Source organism: Piliocolobus tephrosceles, chromosome 11 (assembly GCF_002776525.5).
Source record: "Piliocolobus tephrosceles isolate RC106 chromosome 11, ASM277652v3, whole genome shotgun sequence".
Lineage (NCBI taxonomy): Eukaryota > Metazoa > Chordata > Mammalia > Primates > Cercopithecidae > Piliocolobus > Piliocolobus tephrosceles.
This window is the reverse complement of record NC_045444.1, coordinates 57,975,001-57,999,719: the sequence shown is the minus strand read 5'-3', so window position 1 is coordinate 57,999,719 and position 24,719 is coordinate 57,975,001. Positions and strand designations below refer to the sequence as shown.

General features: G+C 37.3%; 1 protein-coding gene across 1 annotated transcript in view; it reads right to left on the bottom strand.

Moving 5' to 3' along the window:
• The window catches only part of METAP1D (methionyl aminopeptidase type 1D, mitochondrial), a 92,355-nt gene that overhangs the window by 9,308 nt on the left and 58,328 nt on the right, over positions 1-24,719 (bottom strand). Inside the window, 5 exon segments of the mRNA XM_023185928.1 lie at positions 2,042-2,205; positions 7,415-7,457; positions 7,975-8,123; positions 9,870-10,019; positions 12,057-12,214. Coding sequence (XP_023041696.1) covers positions 2,042-2,205; positions 7,415-7,457; positions 7,975-8,123; positions 9,870-10,019; positions 12,057-12,214 — 664 coding nt within the window.

Here is a 24,719-nt window from a genome sequence, read left to right as displayed (position 1 = left end):
TTGTAGTGTTGATACAAATCTTTTTTTCAAAGTAGTAGGCGGGAGCTCCATTTGTTAGTAAGTTTTTTTTGTGACTAAAAGCCATGGACAGTACATTTATGTAGCAGTAAAAGGCCTAGATGCTCTTTCCATAGCAGAGCTAATTATTCCTACTGTGACCTTACTGATCTAGCCTGTTCCTAGTACATCTCATCTGCACGCCTGTTCCTCTGTGTAGATGGTGTCAGAGAATATGAAAAACCCTATAATGAAACCATTTTCATGATGGAGAAAGGCTACTGGAGTTGCACTTGCTACAAAGAGGCTCAATTATATGAGTAATTGTGATAATTTTCTACATTCATAGCCTTCAATGGGGAAAAAAGAATGAGAGCCACAAAGGAAAATTACTTTAACAAGAAAGTACAGAGAGTAAAAATGGAAGAAGAGACAAAAAGGGGAAAAAATAACCAGAAAAAAAGTTTAAAAAATAGATCTGGAGGGAGGAATAGCGAGACAGGGAGAACAACAGAAATGCTCAAAAGCCCATGTGCAGCTGTGTTGCACAATTAAATTGAATTTTTTTTTCTGCAGTTGATGAATGTGACTACTGCAAATGTGCCTCTGTAGTTAGCTATCATTTGTTGTTCCGTGACAGGAAAAGGATAATTACCTCTCAGAGAGAATCAAAGGCTGACATGCCCTTTAGACACAGCCATGAATGCAGAGCTCGATAGAATGCTTGAATAAGAATCTAGTGTTCTCTGCCCCCTTCTACTGAAGAATAAATTTTGTTAAAATGCAAGAGCACCACCAGTAAATTTGTTGAACCCTAGGTGTTCAAAAATATGAGGTGCATCTATCGACTCATCCCATTTGCAAAAATAAAACTGCATTTTGAATTCATTTCTATTATATTCATGGACAGTAAGATAGTGAGATATGCATTAAATTTCTTTTCCCAGTAGGGGTCTGATTCAACATTTCCTATGAAAGAACAGAGAGACACTATCCTTTTTTCCCAGGCTAGTTAGCCTATAATTTAAAACTGTCAAAAACACAATTTTGTTCAAAGTCTTCAATAAAAGCTTCTCAGATATAACCCAAAGAGATTTTACTAAAGTTTGATTCAGACACTGTTACAATATTTTTAAAGCCATAAATACATTTAACTGATATTTTACTGGCTTTTTTCTTAAAGTATTTGAAGGCTTACGAAGAAAAAAAGGCAGCATCTTTTCAAGGTGACTAAGCCTTCCATCCTTTAGACAAATGGGAAGTATTCAATGGTTCATATTAATGAGAACAGTACTTTAAACGATGCTGATGTGATCATCTTTAACAGAATGCATTACTTTAAAATGAAAACATATATTCGGCATGTCTACCTCAAAACAGTTACTGGGTAAAAAAAGACCTAAAAGTAGGCAACAGATTACAAAGAAAAGTCTTAAATTCAGAAAATACACATACACATACACTCATAAAGTAAGGATAGAATACTCTGTGAAAAATAAACAATGGTTTACAGGAAAAATGAACCAGACAAAAAAAGAACAGAAGATCACCCTTTCAGGCTATTTGTTAATCTGCCAATTTGAAAGGTAAGGCTTGCTTGAACTAACACTTTATTATCTTCATATCATAGGAATACATTTCACTTCATTCCTTTATAAAATTTAGTTTTTCTCCTGTCTTATTAAAAACTCCAGGGTTGAGATGCTCATCCCCTTCTTAAGTACTCCCTTCCACATTTGGTGTGATTTTGAATAAAGGGAAACTATAGACCAGTACATCAAGCTAAAACAAAAGCAGCCATGTAAATATTGCTTGTTCCTTCTATAAGTTTCTTTGCTGACCCTGGTATAATTCACTTTTATAAAATCTTTTTTTTTTTTCTTCCAACTCAGGGAACAATATTGCAGCCTGGCAGTTCACATACTGATATCAGACTGAAATGATGGTTCTGAATCATAAAACATGTCATCAACTTTATACCAAGCCACCAATAACCTCTGTACCATTTGCCAACCCTCCCTTTACTTGTCAATGTAAGGCTTACCTGATTGTGTTTCCAATTACAGAGAAGGGAGCCCCTGCTCTGCAAGCTGCAATTGCTTCATCTCTACACCTCCTGGCAACCTCCACTAACTTTTTACCACATTCGTCCACATTGCCCACCAAAAATGTTTCAGAGGTGTCTCCATGGTAGCCATTGTAATAGACCTAAACATAAGCAGAAACTTAAAAATATGTCCTTGTTTAAAAATCTACTATCCTAAAGTATACATTGTATTCATTTATGTATTTAGTAGACTCATGTGTTTTACCCTTCCAGAATTATTCATTTGCCTATCAAAAAAAGAAGAAATAGATATATTGAAATTTGCAGAAACTTAAAAGATTATATTGCAAAATTTAAAAACAAATGTGTTAACTAGTATGGTTATTTCAGCATTATGATGAGCAATACTACTGTAATATTTTGATTCCTCACTTTATTTCTGAGAAGACAAAATTACTTAAGTAAAAATTAGTGGCCAAAGACCTTGATCTACAATTACCACAGTAGGTTTAGAGAACCAAGGAGTATTTAACATAGTGAAAAGTTTCTTCGAGGTCATGAAGACTTACTTGATCTTGTATTTACCAGTTCTACATTTGAAGTGATATATAATGACAAGAAGAAGTAAGATAGACATGTTTGTATTGTAACAGACAAATAGGATAATTCAGTTCTAAGAACAGAAGTGGTTCCATATAGGAATGAAATGTGTTACGGAAAAATCCTATGTCTAGAAGTGAAACTCTTTTTTTTTTTTTTCTTTTTTGAGACGGAGTTTCACTCTGTCGCCCAGGCTGGAGTGTAGTGGCGCGATCTCAGCTCACTGCAAGCTCTGCCTCCCGGGTTCACGCCGTTCTCCTGCCTCAGCCTCCGGAGTAGCTGGGACTACAGGGGCCCGCCACCACGCCCGGCTAATTTTTTGTATTTTTAATAGAGATGGGGTTTCACCGTAGTCTCGATCTCCTGACCTCATGATCTGCCCGCCTCGGCCTCCCAAAGTGCTGGGATTACAGGTGTGAGGCACCGCGCCCGGCTAAGAAGTGAAATCTTAATCAAATGTTCCAGATGGCCAAATGTTAACAGAAAGCACTATATATGGATATCTAAAGAATTAGAATATAATAAAACAGGCTTAAAAGCACATTTACAGAAAGTGTAATTTTATCATTCTTCAGTGATTCAGAAGCCAAGTAGGATCTTGAAAGATACCAGATTCATTATAAATCAATGATAACCAAGCACTATAGTAAATATAAAAGGCAGAAGCGACTGTTTGGATACTGATCCTTTGATGTAGCATGGAATTTGCTACTTTGCATAAATTTGTCCTATCTAATTACTTTTGACATTTCTCTTGCTCATAAGGTAGAATGTAGAAACTATTATAAAAAAGATGTTTATCTGAGCTTTCAGTCTGTTGTGATACTGAATTAATGTCTTAAATCGTATACTACTCTGCATTTCTTAAAAAAATGCTCTTGTACTGTGTGAAGGAAGCAAGAAAGGTCTTTATTAGATCTTCAGTTTATAATTCAGGAAACTGAGGCACAGATAAGTAACTTGTTTAAGGTTGGTGGCTAACACAGAGGTACATTCAGGTTAATATGACGGATTATTGGCTTTCAATTGAGTGTTTTCTCTACTATATAAAATTATCTTAACTACCTTGCAACAGAATAGTGTTTTATACATTTACTCCCATTTACAGTCCTTTGCAATCCAGGAAAGTACAAGTTTTCATTTTATACACTTGGCAGTATTTCACTTTGCTTCATAATTTTTACAATTTTGAAATAGTTTGAAAGTTAATAATGAAACTATTAAGTCTTCAGGAAACTTAGAAAAGGAATAGAGTATTCTCTTTAGACACATTGGAAACAGTAGGGAAGAGTATGCTGATTTCATCCAAAAATTCAAAATTTTATATTCTTGTATTTCATTCAAATACAAGAATGCTATTTCAAAATACAAAATACTATTTCATTCAAAATACAAGAGGCCAGGCGTGTGGCTCACGCCTGTAATCCCAGCACTTTGGGAGGCCAAGGCGGGTGGATCACGAGGTCAGGAGATGGAGACCATCCTGGCTAACATGGTGAAACCCCTTCTCTACTGAAAAAAAAAAAAAAAAATAGCCAGGCGTGGTGGTGTGCGCCTGTAGTCCCAGCTACTCGGGAGGCTGAGGCAGGAGAATGGCATGAACCCGGAAGGCAGTGCTTGCAGTGAGCAGAGATCACACCACTGCACTCCAGTCTGGGCGACAGAGCGAGACTCCACCTTAAAAAAAAAAAAAAAAAAACAAGAATATAAAATTTGCTAATATAGGCATAGTCAAGAAGATGTATAAATGAATGTTTGTATAACTGCTTCTTAAGTAAAAATGTACTTTTTAAAAAATCTTTATTCATCTTTTCATATTACTTTTTGCTAGCTTTGAAAATGATTACTTGAGGCTGGGTGCAGTAGCTCACGCCTGCAATCCTTTGGGAGGCTGAGATGAGAGGATTGTATAAGACCAGGAGTTTAAAAACCAGCTTGGGAAACATAGTGAAACCCCATCTCTACAAAATTAAAAGATTAACCAGGTGTGGTGGCACATGCCTGTATTTCTAGCTAAGGTAGAAGGATCACTTGAGCCCAGGAGTTCAAGGTTACAGTAAGCCTTGATGGCACCACTGCACTGCATCCTGAGTGACAGAGCAAGACCCTATCTCTGAAAAAGAAAAAAAAGGAAAGAAAGAAAAAGAAAAAGAAAGGGAGGGAGGGAGGGAAGGAGGAATGAAGGAAGGAAGGAAGGAAGGAAGGAAGGAAGGAAGGAAGGAAGGAAGGAAGGAAGGAAGGAAGGAACATCAAAACGACTGCTTGAGACTGGTGCAGTGGCTCACATCCATAATTCCAGCACTTTGGGAGGTGGAGGCGGGTGGATCACTTGAGGTCAGGAGTTCAAGACCAGCCTGGCCAACATGGTAAAACCCTGCCTCTACTTAAAATACAAAAATTAGCTGGGTGTGGTGGCGCATACCTGTAGTCTCAGTTACTTGGGAGGCTGAGGCAGGAGAATCACTTGAACCCTTAAGGCAGAGTATGCAGTGAGCTGAGACCTACCACTACACTCCAGCCTGGGCAACAGAGGGAAACTCCATCTCAAAAAAAAAAAAAAAGACTACTTGAAAGATTCACTATATACAGAAATACAATACTTTTGAAAGTCTGTGGCAGTCATCTACAATTTCTATTTATACCCACAAACTAGTCTTGTCTTGTACTTCGTTTATTTATTTATTTTTTGAGACAGAGTCTCACTCTGTCACCCAGGCTGGAGTGCAGGGGTGTGATCTCAGCTCACTGCAACCTCTGCTTCCCAGGTTCAAGCAATTCTCCCTGCCTCAGCCTCCTAAGTAGCTGGGATTACAGGCTCCTGCCCCCAAGCCGTGCTAATTTTTACATTTTTAGTATTTTTAGTAGAGATGGGGTTTCGCCATGTTGGCCAGGCTGGTCTTGAACTCCTGACCTCAGGTGATCCACCCGCCTTGGCCTCCCAAAGTGCTGGGATTTCGGGCATGAGCCACTGCGCCTGGTCCTTCATTTATTTAACAAATATTTACTGAGCAACCTATTATGGACATCACATTGTCTTTAAGAAAAACATTTTTCAATTTGAAAGGGGAGAAGGAAATCTATTTTCTTGTGATGTATACTAGACATAAATAATTCTAAAATGCAATGAGTATTTTCTGATAGAAATATAGGATCTGATAATGGAGTCCTTCACTTAATAAAATATTTTATAAGAAATGTAATTTGTTAAGATACGGACCTATATGTTTCCTAGATTCCTTCACATTTCTAGACACTTGGAAGTATTTCACTTTGCTTTATAAGTTTTACAATTGTGAAATAATTTGAATGTTAGATACAAAACTGTTTATTAAGTATTCAGGAAACTTAGAAAAGGAATAGAGTATTTTCTTTAGATACACTGGAAACAGTAGGGAAGAGCAGCTGACTTCATTCAAAACATTAAAATGGTAACATTTCATGATAGGGTGACTAGATGAGATAATAGATGTAAAACCCTAAAATCAGGTACAATCCAAAATAAAAGTGTCTTATGAAAAGCACTTTATTTTAGGTATGCTTCATAAAATACCTCCTTCCGCATGATTCTAAGTTGGAAAGATACCAACAGGATGTATGTGGTGCAAGTGTTCAAGCATTTTAAGTAGGACAAAATGATACAGGAAATACTATCAGCAATAAAAGAATCGTTGGCTATCTCCTCATATGATTGATACAAAGAAAAAAGGTTGAGTTAACTTAACTAAAAATCAGACTGAATTCCACCATTGGATTCCTATTTTTATCTCATTCCCACTCCTACCTAAGTTTCATGGTCTAGTTACTATTCTTAAAAACACTTCCTTATTAATAGAAACTGTATTCCTTGAATGTTGTCATTTCAACTAGTTCTCCTAAGATGTTTAAATTTTGTTTATTTATTTAAAACATATTTGTTAATCATTAGATGTACAGAATTTATTTATAATCTACATAATCCGAAAGTATCATTACAAAATTCTTTAATAAAAAGAAATGTAAAAGTACACATAATCCAAGTCTGAGAATGGTAAAAGGCTAAGAAAATGAGAAAAAGTTACATCTTGTACAATTTGAAGTCCCTATGTTAAATTAGTTAGGCTTGTTACTTAAAAAAAGGCTATTAACCATTTGGTGAAAACTTAAGTTCAGACAAAAAGCCCTCTGCTTACTTTGAGCACAAGGCTCTCTATACCAGAAATGGAACTCGACGTTACCTTCAGGGATTTTAATAAATCTAGGGAACACTGCTAGCAAAAGAGTTGCTGTCCAAATAGACTGACATACACAGGCCAATGTAGCCCCTAATGACAGAGTAAGATAATGACAGGCCCCACTCAAAATCAGCAGGAAGAGGAAGATCAATCTTGGCAGAGTGAAGGAAAAATGCTGGCTTTCTTCGTGTTAGCTCATCTCATACATATCTAGCTTCAGCAGCTGCCCAGTGCTGTGGTGCTCTGCGTTAACTACACAGTGGATCAATAACAATTACACCTTCTCAAAAACATGACACATAGCAGGATTGGGTTGACATTTCACTTAGGCCAACATTGATCTCAGTGCATCTGATTGCAGCCCTAAATTCAAGTCAGGCCTGGGTTTACTTGGAATAAACACAGAGTTAAAGACAAAAAAGGAAACCAGCTGCTTGCGTCTGGGTCTAGAAGTAAACAGCACTTCCACTGGTGCAGTTCACATTTTCAATCCACTCTTCCTGTTGCTACCAGCAATTCTGAAGTTGATCAAAGATGATTTTTTATATGATTTACTCACTGTGACATCAATGTTGATAATATCTCCATCCTGAAGAGGTCGACTAAAACGTAAACAGAAAAAAAAAATGGTGATAGACACATCTCAATAAAAGGAAAATAAAAATAAATACTTAATGACTACTATCACAAACCCAATGAGTTGCAATGATAATTTGGAGTGAAGGAAGAATACATGGGATAACTAAATCTAATCTTTAATTTATTTCAAAAGATGCACTTAATTTGTTACCTTAATTTTGCCAAGAACCAAAACGAGAGTTGATAAGAAAAATTTGCCACATTTGGATTTTTACCACTTATATGATTAAAATCTAAGAAGTAAAAGACATATGTAATGCACAACTCCCATCTAGATTACGCACTGCTTTAACAGACATTAAATGGTGGTATTGTGTCCATTTAGAAGTAAAATACTTTAAAATTTCTGTTTTATCATAATCAATTTCAGAAGTTTACTGGTGGGTTTCAATTGAATGATAGTGTCTTTCAACATATGTTACAGATCTTAGCTTTATGTTTTAGTTTCCAAAGAACAATATGTTATTAAGAAATGAATACCTGTCAGGAATACCATGACAGAGCACGTTGTTCACAGAGGTACAAACAGATTTTGGAAAACCTCCATAGCCTAGAGGTGAGGGATAGGCATTATGACTGATGATTTCCCGATGAACAAGAGCATCTATCTCTTCAGTTGTCATGTCAACCTAAAATGTTAAATAAAGAAATTGTGCAGCAACAATTGAAGACATTTCTTGTATTTATCAACTATGCTATAGCAACAGCACTTGCATGTGAGACTGTATAAATTTACTGTGATAAACTTATGGTACAACATTTGAATTAATTATGATTAGTGTTACAATTCTCAACTGTGCCTTGTGGACAATCATTTGGGCATGTGATGGTGTTATGGACCATTAGGAAATAGAAATGTTAAGCCCTATGATCCTCTAAATCATTTGTGAGTCACTAAATGACATAACTCCCTTTTGGCCTGAGGATTTCAAAATTATGTTCTTCGGCAATTCCTTCCTCTTTCTCAATGGTTGGTGCCCTGGGCTAGCCAGCGCATATGAATAAATGCTCAAAAGGTTCATCAGTTGAACCTTGAAAAACTTGAAAAGTAGGTCAACCCACATCTTTTTATCTCAATAAAACATTACAGGGGTTTTGCAGCAATGGCATAGAGATTACGGTTGATATTTAAAAGAGTGAGTCTAATACATTTTGTAGAGACTTGATTTTAAGTAATCTTGATTTCTTTCATGTCTAAATAAATAAATGTATTTCTAAAAATATTTTTTCCTTACTAAAGGTATTCCAAACGAAATTGCTCCCAAACTAAAAGAAAACTGAAATTGAGTTTTATAAGTATATGAAGACTATTTCCATAAACTCCATAAACATAAATAAAATTCTAAAACAAAAATAAAATCTTTTATTAAAAATTAACCATTTATTCAGTACTTTTCTTCATTATTTTATATATACATTATGTTTAGTCGTGTTGTAAGTTTAGTACACAGAAGATACTGTGAGTGATTTTATCTTTGAATCTCACTTCCTAAATTCTGCCCACCTTTTGGCAGAAAATAGGCTCATATTTTTCTTTTATAATCCTTATATAGAACGGTGCTTCAGATTATTATGAAATAACTAAATGAAAGAACTAAATCTTTTTTTTTTTTTGAGACGGAGTCTCACTCTGTTGCTCAGACTGGAGTGCAGCAGCATGATCTTGGCTCACTGCAACCTCAACCTCCTGGGTTCAAGTGATTCTCCTGCCTCAGCCTCCCAAGTAGCTGGGACTACAGTTGCCCACCACCACGCCCGGCTAATTTTTGTATTTTTAGTAGAGGTAGGGTTTCACCATGTTGGCCAGGCTGGTCTTGAACTCCTGACCTCAAATGACCCACACACCTCGGCCTCCCAAAGTGCTGGGATCACAGGCGTAAGCCACTGTGTCTGGCCTGAAAGAACTAAATCTTGTAGTAGGAAGTTGTATATAATTGCATTGCTATATTACCTACAGCCTTTTGTATGTGACGTGATCTTTCTTTGCAGGGCAAATGCAAGAAAATAGGAGACAAAGGACAAGGTAGAGCAAATCTTCAGGCACACAGAAATAATGTGGGGAGTACAAGCTGAAACTACAGGCAGGAGTAGGGGGCAAAAATCAAAGCTGTCTGCCATTGATCAACTTGGATAGGTTGACTGAGACCAAAGTATCTCTAGAATTCTGCTAGTTAAAATTGAATTTGGGTTTTAAATTACTTCTTGAATAAACACATAAAATAATAAAATTCCTTTTCCCCATCCCAAGGCTTTACTTATTTTTTTTTTTAAACAAATTAGATGTGTACAAAAGAAGAGTTAAGGAGAAGGAAAAAAAAAAGAGGAGTGTTTGTTGCCCCTTATGTAAGTCATCCTGAGGCTTGGTGAGACGCCACCTTTAAACTCTTCCCAGCCAAGAGGAGGACGTGGCGGGCCAGCTGACAAGCCTGATGAAGCCCTTGGATCTGATCTTCATTCTTAACTTCTATGCTGTCTCCCCAGTCTGGTACAATGCCTGTCGTCACATAGTCTGGCTTCTTTATGTGCTTGAGGAAAAAGGATTGAAAACGGAGATCAGAACCCAGCGCATGACAATGGGATCATTTTTTCAGACACAGCCTACTGCTTCATGGAGCTCTGCCCTTCCTGCCGGAGCACCGACCTCCGAAGCCAGCACAACAGACCCTCCAGGCTGCCCCTAGTTCCTTCCCCTGCCCTTTTGAACTTAACATTGCCTGTTAGTGCTGCCTCTGGATGGTCTGTTAACCTTACCATGCTTTGAGTCAAACTGGACTGAAGTAGACTTCTGGTCAAAACAAACAGTAGTTTTCTCTTTTTCCTCCTCCCAACCCGGTTAGAAGCATATTCACCATTGATGAAAAATAGCACCAAGCTTCCAATTCACCAAATGGTTAAGAGCATTTTTGTCTTCTTAACAGAAAAATATAATTTATGCAAAAGATAGCTCCCAACACCCTCTCCAAATGAATATATGTAAAAAGGCTGACTGTCAAGTTCCCTAAAGCCTATTACGTATACACTTTTCTTACATGTTGCAACCATACTCACACTGAGAGGCTAGAATAAAATGAAACAAGTTTTATTCTTCAAGTACATAAAAATTACCTAAAACATTTCCATTATTTGTCAAGAGTAAACAAAAAGCCACCCCAAAACTCAAGACGTGCAACCCTGATCACTTTTGCAGACCATTCTCCACCATGGGCAGCATTCAGAAAATAAATGCCATCTTACACACAGTGCTTCTTTCAGTCTCAAGGTTTTGCACAGCTCTTTACAAACTATTTATAGTTTATAATGCATTACAAACTATAAGCATTGTTGGACAGTCCACAGTAAGGCTCCACAGCAGTTTGGGACAGGAAGCTGAGGGAGGTAACACTATTCAATTGAAACACCACAGCAGCTCTGGAAGGGCTGAGGTTAGGGCTCTCCTCTTTGTGAAGCCTGTCCTGCAGGAGTTACGGTTCTTCACTTACTCCCTTGTTCAGATGGGTTTTCTGATACAGGTAACACTACTGCCTGGTTTGCCACAGCTGAGCTCCGGAGGAACATCTACTCTCCCACAGCTACACCACAAATGCCCACAAATGCTCACCAGGTCTCCCCCACAGAGCCTATGTTCTTGTCTCCACTCTGCTCTGTGATCTGGCAAGGTTATAACTCGCAGGCAGAAGGGCTGTTGGGTTGTCACGCTGAAATTGACTGAAATGGCTAAAACAATACAATTCACCTCACCAGAGATTTATCTTTTCTTCTAAGGAAAAAAAGTGTCAATTTTGTGACTAATACCAAATTCTCACTCTCACTGTGACAGGCCAGGGAATACATCCTGGTGGCCTTTCTGTGTCATCGGCCTTTGCCATAAAAGTGGGCCACTCATCTTCAGAAGTATAACATACTAAATGTGGGCTCACTGTAAAAAAAATTCATAAAAGGGAGAAAGATGATTTTTGTGACCAATCTGTATTTCTTTAGCTATTCTCCTTCTTCCTCAAGGGCTTGCTCGCACATTCCCTTCATATTACATTTTGAAAAATGGATAGATCGCCTTTCCACAGAACTGCAATCTCTGAAAAAAAACCAAAAAAACCAAGACTGCTCTGAGACATATTTTATTTAATTTAGTCTAAAAAACGATTCAAAGACACCAGCATCAATAACAAGGAAAGTATAAGAACAGGCTTAAAAAAGCTAGTATGCTAGTTTTAAGTTATCTCTTTTAAATCATCACAATTTTATAGTTTTTTTCTCTAAAACAGAAAACTATATACATATAGTTTTATCTTCATGTTAGAAATTTAATATAGAAAATTTCATGTTAGAACTTTTAATTCTAAATACACGAAGCAATTGAAAGCTTAGAGCTTTATTTTAAAAAATTAATGTTATAGAACTGTAGGATATTAAAACTTCTCAAATCACAGTTTTAGATCACAAACCTAGTTTGAAAATTAAAACCCAAATGGCTCAGAAATCAAAGGTGCAAAAATATTTGATCACTTCTGCAGTCAACTTTTATCTTGGCTGGAAAACGCAGCAGATAATAGGCAATACAGTACCTTAGGAACCGGATGAGCTGAAGAAACTGCAGCCGGCAAAACTATACTGTGTGAAATATCTCTTTGTCTCCGAAAAAAGAAATTTCTTCTTTGTTGACGGCTTGACTGCTTGTGTAAGTAGATATGATTGAGTGGTGAAGAGAAAATTCTATGAGAACCTGTGAGCAGAAATAGACATATTCTAAGTAAAAAACCAACCTAACACAGTGCTCCACTTTAAGATGTTGTAGCGTTGCCTATTAAATCATTATTCTAATACCTTATTGACTGAAAAAGGAAAAGCCCCAAATAGAAAGGAAAGCAGTGGTATTCTGAGTTCTAGTACAATAGTAACAGTGTATTTATTAGCTAATACTGTGTTTACATAAATGCGTGACAATGGTAAATGGGAAACAGACATATAGAAACATCTGCTAAGCACCAGGGCTGTAAAAAGAACAATTTCTGCTGTGATACCTTATGTGGCAATGTCCAAGACGACCCTAGATTCAGGGTACTGTTTTGATGGCTTTATACTCTGTAAAGCCGTTTTCCTTTCAAGAATCACAGACAAATTGCCAGCTGCACTTTTTGCCCTCCATAGGATTACTACTCTGTGTTAAGTTCACGTGCAGTGAGGCATTCATTATACTGAAATTCATTGTGATGAATGTTCAAGTCAGATAAAGACTAAATAGCAAAAATGTAAGTATAACACTGAAAGAAAATGAATATAGGGCTCAAAATACTCACAACAGGAATTTAGAAATATCTATCAAAATTTTAAATGCACATATCCTTTGATTCAGCAGTTCATCTCCGAGGACTTTATCCTGCAGACACTATGCAATGATGGATGTATGAAGATGTATCGTCATGGCAGCATTATTTGTGGTAGAAAGAAGTGGGAAACAACTCAAATGTTTCCAAATAGGAAATACCAGTAGGGGACTGATTAAATATATTATGGTATACTTACAGAAAATTCTGGAGCTATTAAAAAGAATAGGCTAAATCATCATCTCTATGTGTTGATACGGAAAGAGGTCACGATACACTGTTAGGAAAAAAGTGAATGCTTAACAAATACATATAAAAAAACCCATTAATGTAAAAGGAGCTTATACATTTATATAAGCTTGCACATGCCCATACAATTTCTGGAAATTAATATTCATAAACAGTAGCTCTTTCTGTGGCATGTGGTTGGGGCTAGAGGTAGAGAGGAAGACTTTTTTTTTTTCTTTGAGACAGGGTCTTGCTCTGTCGCCCAGGCTAAAGCACAGTGGTGCGATCATGGTTCACTGCAGTCTTGGATTCTCAGGCTCAAGGAATCCTCCCACTTCATCCTCTTGAGTAGCTGGAACCACAGGCACATGCTACCACGCCTGGCTAATCTTTGTATTTTTTGTAGAGACAGGGTCTTGCTGTGTGGCCCAGGCTGGTTTTAAACTCCTGGGCTCAAGCGATCCTCCCACCTCGGCCTCCCAAAGTGTTGAGGTTACAGGCGTGAGCTACTGCATCCAGCCAGGAAGACATTTTGATTCATTTTATTTCGTTACTTTCATATTTAGAACAATCTTTTTTTGTTTGTTTGCTTGCTTGTTTTTTGGGTTTTTTTTGAGACGGAGTCTCACTCTGTCGCCTAGGCTGGAGTACAGTGGCTCGATCTTGGCTCACTGCAACCTCTGCCTCCGAGGTTCAAGCAATTCTCCTGCCTCAGCCTCCAGAGTAGCTGGGACTGCAGGGGCGCACCACCAGGTCTGGCTAATTTTTTTGTATTTTTAGTAGAGACGGGGTTTCACCATGTTGGCCATGCTGGTCTCAATGTCCTGACCTCATGATCTGCCTGCCTCGGAATCCCAAAGTGCTGGGATTACGGGCGTGAGCCACTGCGCCTGGCCAGACAATAGTTTTAAAAGTCCCCAACAGGTCACAACTACATGGCAGGGGTCAGAAAACTACAGCTCAAAGGCCAAATCTGGCCTGCTGATTGTTTATATATAGCACAAAACCTAAAAATGGTTTTTACATTTATTAATGGTTGAAAAAACTTTTTAACCCAGTATTTTGTAATACATGAAATTCAAATCTTGGTGCCCATAAATAAAAGGTTTATTGGACCACAGCTACCCTCATTTGCTTACAAATGTCTATGGCGGGTTTTGAGCTACAGTGGTAGTTGAGTAGTTGTGAACATGTGTTCCACAGAGCCTAAAAAATGTACTCTTTGGCCCTCTACAGGAGACATTTGCTGAATCCTGGTCTAGAGCAGCAGTCCTCAAAATGAGGGTCACAGACCAGCACTATAATGTCACATAGAAAAAAGATGCAAGCCTGGGTGCGGCGGCTCACGCCTGTAATCCCACACCTCGTTTCTACTAAAATTATAAAAATTAGCTGGGCATGGTGACGCAAGCCTGTAATCCCAGCTACTTGGGAGGCTGAGGCTGGAGAATTGCTTGAACCCGGGAGGCAGGGGTTGCAGTGAGCCAAGATCGCGCCACTGCACTCCAGCCTGGGTGACAGAGAAAGGCTCCATCTCAAAAAAAAAAAAAAAAAAAGAAAAGAAAAGAAAAGAAGAAAGAAAAAGAAAAAAGATGCAAAATCTTGGGCCCCATATCGATCTCCAAGCATAGAAATTGGTGATGGAGGTGGGTGCCTTAACCAGCCCTCAGGGTAGTCCTGACGCACACGAAGCTTGGGAACTACTGGCCTAGAGTAACATTTCAGCTGTGAAACATAATGAAAACGTGAATTGCAGGTAAGTACTGGCTTCAAAACTCTGGATATCTAATTGACTTGGGGAAAGTTACTGATGCAAACAAACTGCAATGGTCAGTGATTCAGGGTGATAGGCTTCACTCAATTATGTTCCTCCTTAAAGTGGACTGTAATATTGTTGAATCTAACTTAGAGAGGTGTTTTGGGTACTATTGTAAACAATTTCAAGCACCAGACAAAATGTCAATAATATCATTTCTTTAAAAAGAAGTTGCAAAACTCAGGTCCAGTGGCACATACATGTAGTCCCAGCTACTCTGGAGAGCAGGTGATGCAGGATTGCTTACACCCAGGAGTTTGAGACTAGCTTGGGCAACAAAGCAAGACTCCTGTCTCTCTAAAAAAAAAAGTTGCTTGATAGAGGCAGGTATGTATTCTGTGAAGTTTTTAAAGTATAATATTTTCCAAATGACAATACCACCAACCCTAGTATCGTCAACTGATATATGAGGGACAGGGTAGTATCCTAGGAAAAGCAGACAGTTGGAAAGCAGAAGCCTGGACTTTTGTTTCAGCTCTACCACTTATTAGCTGTGTGGCCCTGCACAAGTTTCTTCATTTCAGTCTCAGGTGAGAATTAATTGAAGTAAGAAATATGAAAGTGCCTTGCATTTAGAAGATACCCAATAAATAATAGTTATTTCAAGAATACATAAAAACCTGTAATCCCAGTGCTTTGGGAGGCCGAAGTGGGAGGATCGTGAGATCCTATCTCTACAAAAAATAAAAGAATTAGCCAGATGTGGTGGCTTGGGCCACCAGCTACTGTAGTCCAGCTACTCAGAAGTTCAGCTACTCAGGAGTCAGTCCAGCTACTCGGGAGTCTAACTACTCAGGAGGCTGAGGCAGGAGAATCACTTGAGCCCTAGAGTCTGACATTGCACTGAGCTATGATCACACCACTGCACTCCAGCCTGGGCAACAGAGTAAGATCCTGTCTCAAAAAATAAAAAAATTAAAAATAAAATTAAAAAAAAGACTACATAAAAAATAAAATGGGAAGGAAAACAGGGCTCAAGTATAGTTTCTAATACTGAACACTTATTATGTCTCAATTACTGTACTAGGCACTTTACATATGTTAGCTCATTAATCTTCACAGAAACTATATGAATTGTGAACTGTTATTACTCCATGTCACAGTTGAAAATACTGAGGCACACAAAGGAACATGCAGTAAGTCCCAAAGCTGAGAGGGAAAGCAGGCTAAGTTGTCTCTACAAAATATATTACTTCTCTCACAGGCATGAGAAAAACAGGAGCTAAAACACAGGGAAACACCCAGAAAATTTAAAAGTCATCACAAAACTATTGTTACTACTACTATTAAGTTATTTTTCCAAAAGCAGTGATGGGTTGACCTAATCCATCCACTACCTCAAACCAAGCTGCCTTCGCTGACCAAACACACGCTTCGGGGAGGTGGCTGCCAGAACTATTAGTTGGACAGTCTGTGGATATGAAATGGAAATTTTGGAAAGACTCAGGTGGACTCGATCTGTGATTCCACCTCCCTAATTGCATTGCTAGGCAGGACCACATACAAGACACAAACTCACAAGTGTTTCCCTTCTGAGGAGAGTATTATAATTACTATTAATAAGGATAATACTAATATAAACTCACAAGTGTTTCCCTTCTGAGGAAAGTATTATAATTACTATTAATAATGATAATACTAATATAAATACTAATAATAACAATGGTTAAAATTTAATAGACATTTAGATTAAGCTCAGTGCTAGGTGCTCTACATACATTATCTCTTACCAGCTGTCATTAGGCAGGCAGCTGTTAACATCACTGCTTTATAGATGAGGAACTAAGGCTCACACGTCTGGTAATCAATGACCTGGCCCCAAGCTTAATCCTCTAAGTCCAAATCCAGTGCTGTGTCTGCCATTCCAGTTGCCTCTCAGCAGTGTGCAGGGGACTATGAGTTCTATTCGCTAGTGTGTTTTGTTATATAATGTATTATTTCAGGGATTAGATTTCAAGGTCAGTTTTTTAATCACGAAAAATGTACATATCATGTAACTAGTTAGCATTTAGAATGAAGACACTTTTCATGAAAATTCTTATAAATGATCCAATTGGGAGGCACTATGGTAGTGAAAACAGCATGAGCTTGGAGGTCAAACAGGTGTGAGTTACCAAAACTTCTGAGACTCATTTTCTTCACTATTACATGGAAGTAGCAGTGTTCTCTCTACCACGAGCTGATGCGAGCATTTGCTGAGACAAGATAAATAGATAAACCATCTTTTAAAAAATAGGTGCTCCATAAATCCTCCTTTCTTTTCCTTTTCCTTCTCTACTCTTCAACATGTTTACCTGAGGGGTCTCTAAATGCCTTCATTCATTCAACAACTACTTAATGAACTCATTGCATGTGCCATGCTCTGGATTAGAGAATTCAGTGGTGAATGAGGTGACAAGGTCCCTACTCTCAGGGAGCTTACATCCTTGTAGTGGGAGGCAGACATAGACAAATCAACAAATGCATTTGATTACATCAGATAGTGCTATGCATGATGAAAAAAGAACCAAAGTGGCATAGCATTGGACAGAAAGTTCTACCCCTGGTCCTGCTAAGAGCTATGTGATCTTGAGCAATAACAATAACAGTTGACACCGACTGACCAAGAGCTTACTGGTGCCAAGCTCGGTGCTGAGTACTTCAAAGACATTACCCTCTGAGATGCAGAAGCTCAGTAAAATGAGAGAGTTGGGCTTCACAATCTTTGAGGTCCCTTCAGCTCTGAAATGTGTGCCTTCATTCAGCACCATCTGATTGTCATGCTATATCCCAGGCATCGGGAAGATGTAGCCTCTGATCAATTTTAGGACTCATGAAGATTTTTTTCAATGTGGTTGATTACATGAAAGATCATTTTTATCAGTGTTATCAAGTTCAAGTACACAGTCATTATAGGGGGAATCTTTTCTATGTACTTAAACTTGAAGCATGAAGTCATCAGGCCTCTAACACTAGGATATCTGGATGAGGCTTTTGAGACATTCACTTTTAGGATGAACAGTGTTGCCAAGGTACCTGCCCTGTCTAATGACAGCCTCACTGCCAAAAAGATGCAGACACACCCACACGACTGGATGGTAAAATTCGAAATGTCAGGAACACAGCCTGAACATATCCAATCTGTTGACAATTATGGTTCTACACTGTATTCAGCAATTTCACTTTCATAAGACACTTTTGTATTTGAAACGAATTCTTTTCTTTCAATCTGATAAAAGACACCCTTATAAATGTTGTCACAAGGCAACAGGATAATAAGGTGCCATACTGTGTTTATTCCACTAACTACTCATTACAAATGATTCCATCTTTTTATTAGAAATAAAATCTGGTGTTTTCACAGGTGAAATGAATAAATGGGCATAAGTCATGGTACCTTTAGAAGATAATGGTCCTCCAATTAGTCTGGCAAAGAAAGAGGGGTGGGCCCTCAACTTTGTTTATCATAATATAAATAAGTAGTAAATTTTCTAAATGCTGACTGAGCAAAATTAAAATCCCCAGTATCCATTATATTCAGGGTCACAGAAAGGATACCCAAACTACAGTAACTAATGTAGAACAATGTAGAAATGGTCTCTTGAATTTCCTATATATAATTCATTTCTTGACAAAAGCGCTGCTGATACCTTATAACTACATCTAATTTCCAACTTGCTACCACCAATATTACAACAAATTTGATGCATGATGACCATCGTCAGAGACAGAAATGGCCCCACCATCTCCCACACACTATCATTCATTCAGGATTCACTGCACACTGTGTTTTGGTAAAGCTATTTGGGGAAACAAGACTCAAGTGTGTACTAATTACTACAAGGGGCAAGTGGACTAATCTGATGTTTTAGAGACACCAGTGGGAAATCACAAGAAACCTCAGGGGAGTAGAAGAGCCCAGAACAGCGAGGAGTTGCTTTGTACTAATTTGATCTTGTAAGAGATGATCGTATTATTGTTACTGGTGACGATCTAACAGCAACTCTGTATAGGGTTTTCTTAGGCAGTAAATCTATACGTTATTTGTTATGAATACTAGAATATTTATTGTTATCAAAGGTAATAATAAGACTTATTTTTAGTGTTACAAAAATTCTATCAGCACCTAGTCTGAGTTGAACACTGAAAATTATAGGTAACTGCTTCCTGCACTCCATGGAAGAACACACTGTGTAGCCTGAATGTCTCTTGAAATTGCTCTGTGTCCTCTGGATCCTGCAGCACATTTTTTCATATTTCAAATTTGTATTTGGAATGTAAATCTAGGTTACGGTTTTAAATATTTTCATATTCAGTAATAACATCCACTTCTAAAAGCTGCATTTTATTTTCCTTTGTAGATTAAGCCTGAAGGTGGGATTATAGAATTCAAGTATGATGGAGGGAGGAATGCATTTTAAATAACTAATGTTGCTGCACACAATATGCCCTATATTTATTGGCCTCTTACTCAGGGTCCATTTTAATTGTTATCTGCTCATGCATCCTATACTACATAATGAAATGCTTCCATTTCACCCACTGAGCCCTGGGTTTTCATGTGCACCTTTACTAATGACCCTTAATTAAGCTGATTTTATCCCTGAAAATGTGAGTTTTCTTTTGGTCAACAAGTATTTTTAAGGGAGAGGTCTGAATGAACTTTCAAAGAGACATTTAAAATGCTTATTATTTTAAGCAGTTGTAAAACTGAACTAAGTACATTTGTACTCAAGTGTGGGCTACCAACACACATATTTTTCATTGTATGTTTCCAGGGAAGCACTTTCACCCTGCAGTGTGCCATCAATCCTCAGTTACCTTACACTGCAGAGGTATCAAATATCTGGGTAGAAAACAACACAATAAAGTAGCTTGGCACTACTTTACATTAGCTACCAATGTCAACCAGAGATAATATGTGATTTAAAAGACACCCTGTAAAATGTCTTACTGAATATATTTTTTTCATAATTATCAGTATATGCCAAAGTCTAGTAACAAAACTATTATTTATAGCATGTTAACATCTAATTGATTTTACAAATGGAGGCAATTATTTTGGATGAAGAGAGGAATGCCTGCCAGATTTAAATGATTTATGATTACCAAGAGAGAAAAACAACGTTTTGCTAATTCATTTTCAAATATGATTCTTACATTCATTGATGATTTTAATTTTAAACCAAATGATTTGCTTAATAATATATTAACTTTAACAACAGAAAAATCCCAATTTACTTTGTGACAGCAATCTGACACATTTTTAACTGTTTAAAAATGTTGCCTCCTACAGTAAGCTCAGAAGGGATGGTAGCATAAGAATATATTTTCCAGGTGCTGATTTAGACCCACAGAAAGATTACACTTCATGAACTCCAACCAATTACTCAGAGTAGGAGCACAGGCTCTTACAGCGCTGTGTGCTTCAAGTCCACAAGAACACTGCAGATACATCCATGCCTTATATTTCTTGACCTAAAACACTGACTGATTGCTTACCAGGTTTCATAACGTGTACAAATGTTGCTAAAGAAAAATTAAATAGTCTGCATCACTCGATATAACTCTTTTATTGATTTTTATAATCTAGTACTAAGGTGTATGTTTCAAAATAAATGAGAAAGATTGAAGGTTCCTTCCCATCTCCAGGCAACTTAAAGCAGAAGGGAAGCTCACGTTTCACAAGAAATAACCTATGCATTTGTTGAGGGAAAAAAAACCACATGCACTACTAGGGAATGCCCCAGGCTGAAGCAGATACTGACTGCACAAAGCTAAAGGACAAGAACCCTTGAAACTAAACAAAAGCAAATTCATCTGTTGACAGATGTTGATTACATCAAAGCAACAAGGAACTCCCCCAATTCCCAATTTTTTAAAACAATTAATACAGTCTACAATATGCACAATAAGGACAAAGTTAAGTTTTTTAACTTATCATAATAAATGTTAGTAAACTTGTTTTAAAAGAGTTCCAGTTCAGTTACAAACTATTCTAGTGTGTTTTTAGCTATGGGCTTCTCCAAACAGTGGTTTATTCATTCCCATGGACATGTCTGGGAAGCCAAGTTGGCCATGCTATCAGCCCCTTCCTTCCAGGGGTTAACTGCTCTGGCTGCCAAATAAAATACAGAGCGAGCCATGTAATTATGGAGACAGTCAAAGGGCAGGCTCTATTTTGAAATCTATTTGCACAGACAAGGTCTTCCAATTGAACTTACAGGAAACAAGCTGGTAAAGAGCCTCCTTTTCCCCAGATGCTTTCCACACTTTTTCTCCAATGCAGGAAATCGTGGATATGGACACCATACACCACTGCTTCCTGGATTTCAAGCTAAGATGCCATTACAGAGAGAAAAGTGGATCTGTTTCACCAACTTTTAAAAAACATTTTTTTTGGCCTAATTAACAGCATTTGGCAACAGCCTCTGGATGATAAAGTCACAGTGTTTATTTATTAAACATCATTTCTAAAGAGGATGCAGGCCCAGTTGGTATGCAGGTGTTGGAAAACAGCTCATTTTCTTTAATGCTGAAAATAAAGCACATAGCGGAATCTAAAATATATGGGCATAATACTTGTCTGAAATAAATATTCTTCTTCACATCCAACAGTGTTGTCCTTGAAGTTACTTTTACCTAAGACCACTAAAACAGTAACAAAGATCCCACAGAAATAAAAAGGAAATGTGTAAAATATTTTAAGTGACAAAAAAGTCATAATTCACTTTTATGCTGAAGCATGAAAGTTCATCCTAGTTGTTTACTGCTCTAAGTTTGCAATTTTTATGAAGATGCATCATTCTCATATTAAGGTAGGACTGGGCCACTACTACTAATAAAACTTCACCTCAAATGAAGTTGAGATGGATACTGGTCTGTAGATGTCAGAATTCATCTACAGCCTGGGAGTCCTGGTTCTAGCAAAGATGAACTGGAAAGTCGGTCATAGAGCACTTCTGGGGAGAGGAAGGGCAGCGGCCTGAGGGTACCCTCTTCCCATAATAACAACATTTAAGAATGGTGCCCAGGTCACTGCAAAACATGACCTTCCCCAAGGCCTAATCAGGAAGTTGGCTCTGTACTATATCCCTCCTCCTTTAAATAAAATTATTAATAGCAACGATAGAGGATGACATCAATGACAAGTTCAGAAATGGTTTACGAAAATACTTCATTTTGCTTCTTTACAAAAGCTAAATCCGATAATATGTGATTATTCACTGATGTACACCACCAGCCCACAGGCATCTGTATTTAAACAAGAAGCATTCCCCTCTTTTTGGGAAACAAAAACACCTCAACCTACTCTAGAAACACAGATCTATAAACATTCCTACTTAATAATGTAGGCTCCTGCTTCTGAGTCTAGGAAAAAAAAATTCCTTTAGGCTGGCCCAGTTATAGCTGGGGGAAGGGTGCCAAAGATTATAGTCAGAAATCAAGTATAAAACTAAAAGCTGATCGTTTGGTGGATAAGTAGAAGTTACATAGAAATGTTTAATTTGTACAATAGGGCTATTGCATGGGATTTCTCCATTTGAGACAAAAAAGTTTACTTCAAAATTTAAATTAAATTCATCTTTATAATCATAAAGTATTGAGTCACAATGAAATGGTATATACTTGGCAAATCCCATTGTCTCTCAGCTAAAGTTTAGAGAAAAGCAGCTTTTTAGCATTTCAACAATACATATACTCAGGCAACTTCTTAGACAAAGAAATATTGTATCCTTACAGAGGAAATAAAGAAGCTGTTTATTAGGGCCATGGTTAAAATGTAATAATTCATTCTAGTTGAGCCCTGTGAAAAATGTCATCAAAATATCATTTTCTTTGCCAGATTTTCTGGATGCCGTAATATCATTTAAACACAGAATAAAAGACAAGCTCTGATCAGAGTACAAGCACAACACTAAAATGAACTAAAACCAAATGCTCTGTCAAAGATGTAGGAAAGAATTTCACACAGTCCTGGTACCCAGGGAATGCACACTTCTAGTTTAGCACAGAACATCTGGCAAATTTCAACCTTCCAAAGTCTCTCAAAAGAAACATTCCTGTTACCTCACACACTTTGGTTAAAGAAGAGGAAAACAGAATGATTTTATATTAAAGCACACAAGTCAGAACCAGAAGAGCAATTTCATAGGAATCACACATGGAACTCAATTTTAGAGAAAGTCTATATAAAAACATCATGAGTTTTTTAAAAAAACTGAGAGAGTGAGAAAATCCTTCTTTAATTCTTAAAAAAACCTCCAGACTATTCATAAATACTACTGTCATATACTACTTAAAATATTAGTTATTTTGTATTAAAATACCCAGTAACAGAAGATATGAGGGCTTATAATCTATGATCAAAAGCACAGCTTTAATATATTTTTAAATTATATTAAAGCATTTGAAAAGAGCATGATTTCAGTCTTCATATTACAATAGTGTCAACTGAATTCTATATACAGCATGCCCTAGGTATTCTGTTGGATGTCTTTCTTTCCTTTTTTCTTTTCAATGGGCCATTTAAAGTTATTGCCACATAAGCAAACCATTGGGATGAAATAGCTGAGAGCTTTGACCAAAATTGTAGTATCAATACCAAAAACAAATAAGACAAAAAACAAAAAACCCTACACCTTAAACTTCCTGAGAAAATTTTCACTGTACATCTCTAAGTGAAAGGCATGGGATAGAAAGAAAACATGTGAATATAAGTCTTATCGTGGTATTTTGACAACAGTAGGAGTTTTGTCTCTGCCCTGTAACCAGTCAATAGGAGTGGTAAATCGGTAGGTAGACAGGTCAATAATTACCACCTAAAATAAGAAAGCTAATGCTTCAGGAAAACAACATATTTCCAAGCTTTTGCAGTTGATAGTACACAGATTCACGACAACAGAAGCCAAGATCACTCACCAAGGAGTTATTTTCAACCAGAAAAATAAAGAGAAAGTATACAGTAACCTCTTTAGTAAAAGCAAAAGTTCCAAATTTTCTGAAGGCAGCTTTTTGGACTGGTATAGTTATGTTGCCACAAATAGTTTTACATTCAATTCCACTAGGTATACTTGGTTGACCACATGAATACTCACTCGACAGTTTTGGGTATTAATGCAAAAAGTACAATGTGTTAAAATGGCACAGGCTTAAAAGGGGAGCTCCATAGAAGGCTGCTTAAAATTTGGCCCATATATATGTGTGTGTATGTCTATGTATATAAGTAAACATAAATATAAATATGTATATAAGTAAATATATGTATATAGGTAAACATAAATATAAATATTTAAATATATATACTTATATATTTAAGGATATGAATGTTCAACTATCTGTTACTTTTTGTACTCAAGATTAAAAATTAAGTCAGACTGATGCCTATAAATCCAGCACTTTGGGAGGCTAAGGGCTGCAGATTGCTTGAGTCCAAGAATTTGAGACCAGCCTGGGAAACATGGTGAAACCTTGTCTCTACAAAAAATACAAACATTAGCCGGGCATGGTGGCACACACCTGTAGTCCCAGCTACTTGGGAGGTTGGGGTGGGAAGATCCTTTGAGCCCAGGAGGCAGAGGTTGCGGTGAGCCGAGATTGTGCTGCTGCACTTCAGCCTAGGCAACAGAGTGAGACCCTGCCTTAAAAAAGTTAAAATAAAATAAAAATTTAAAAACATTAAAAATTAAAACCACCACAATCACCAACAAAACATGTACTCTTTATCTGTATTTAGCAGGCTGCTTGCTTCTCATATCTGAAAACACTTAGCCAACACCAAGATTATTCACACAGTAAAATGACAAATTCATCATCTCATATTTAAAGTTTTTAATATTGCCACGATACCAAAATATTTGATGTGTAAAACATCTGAAACA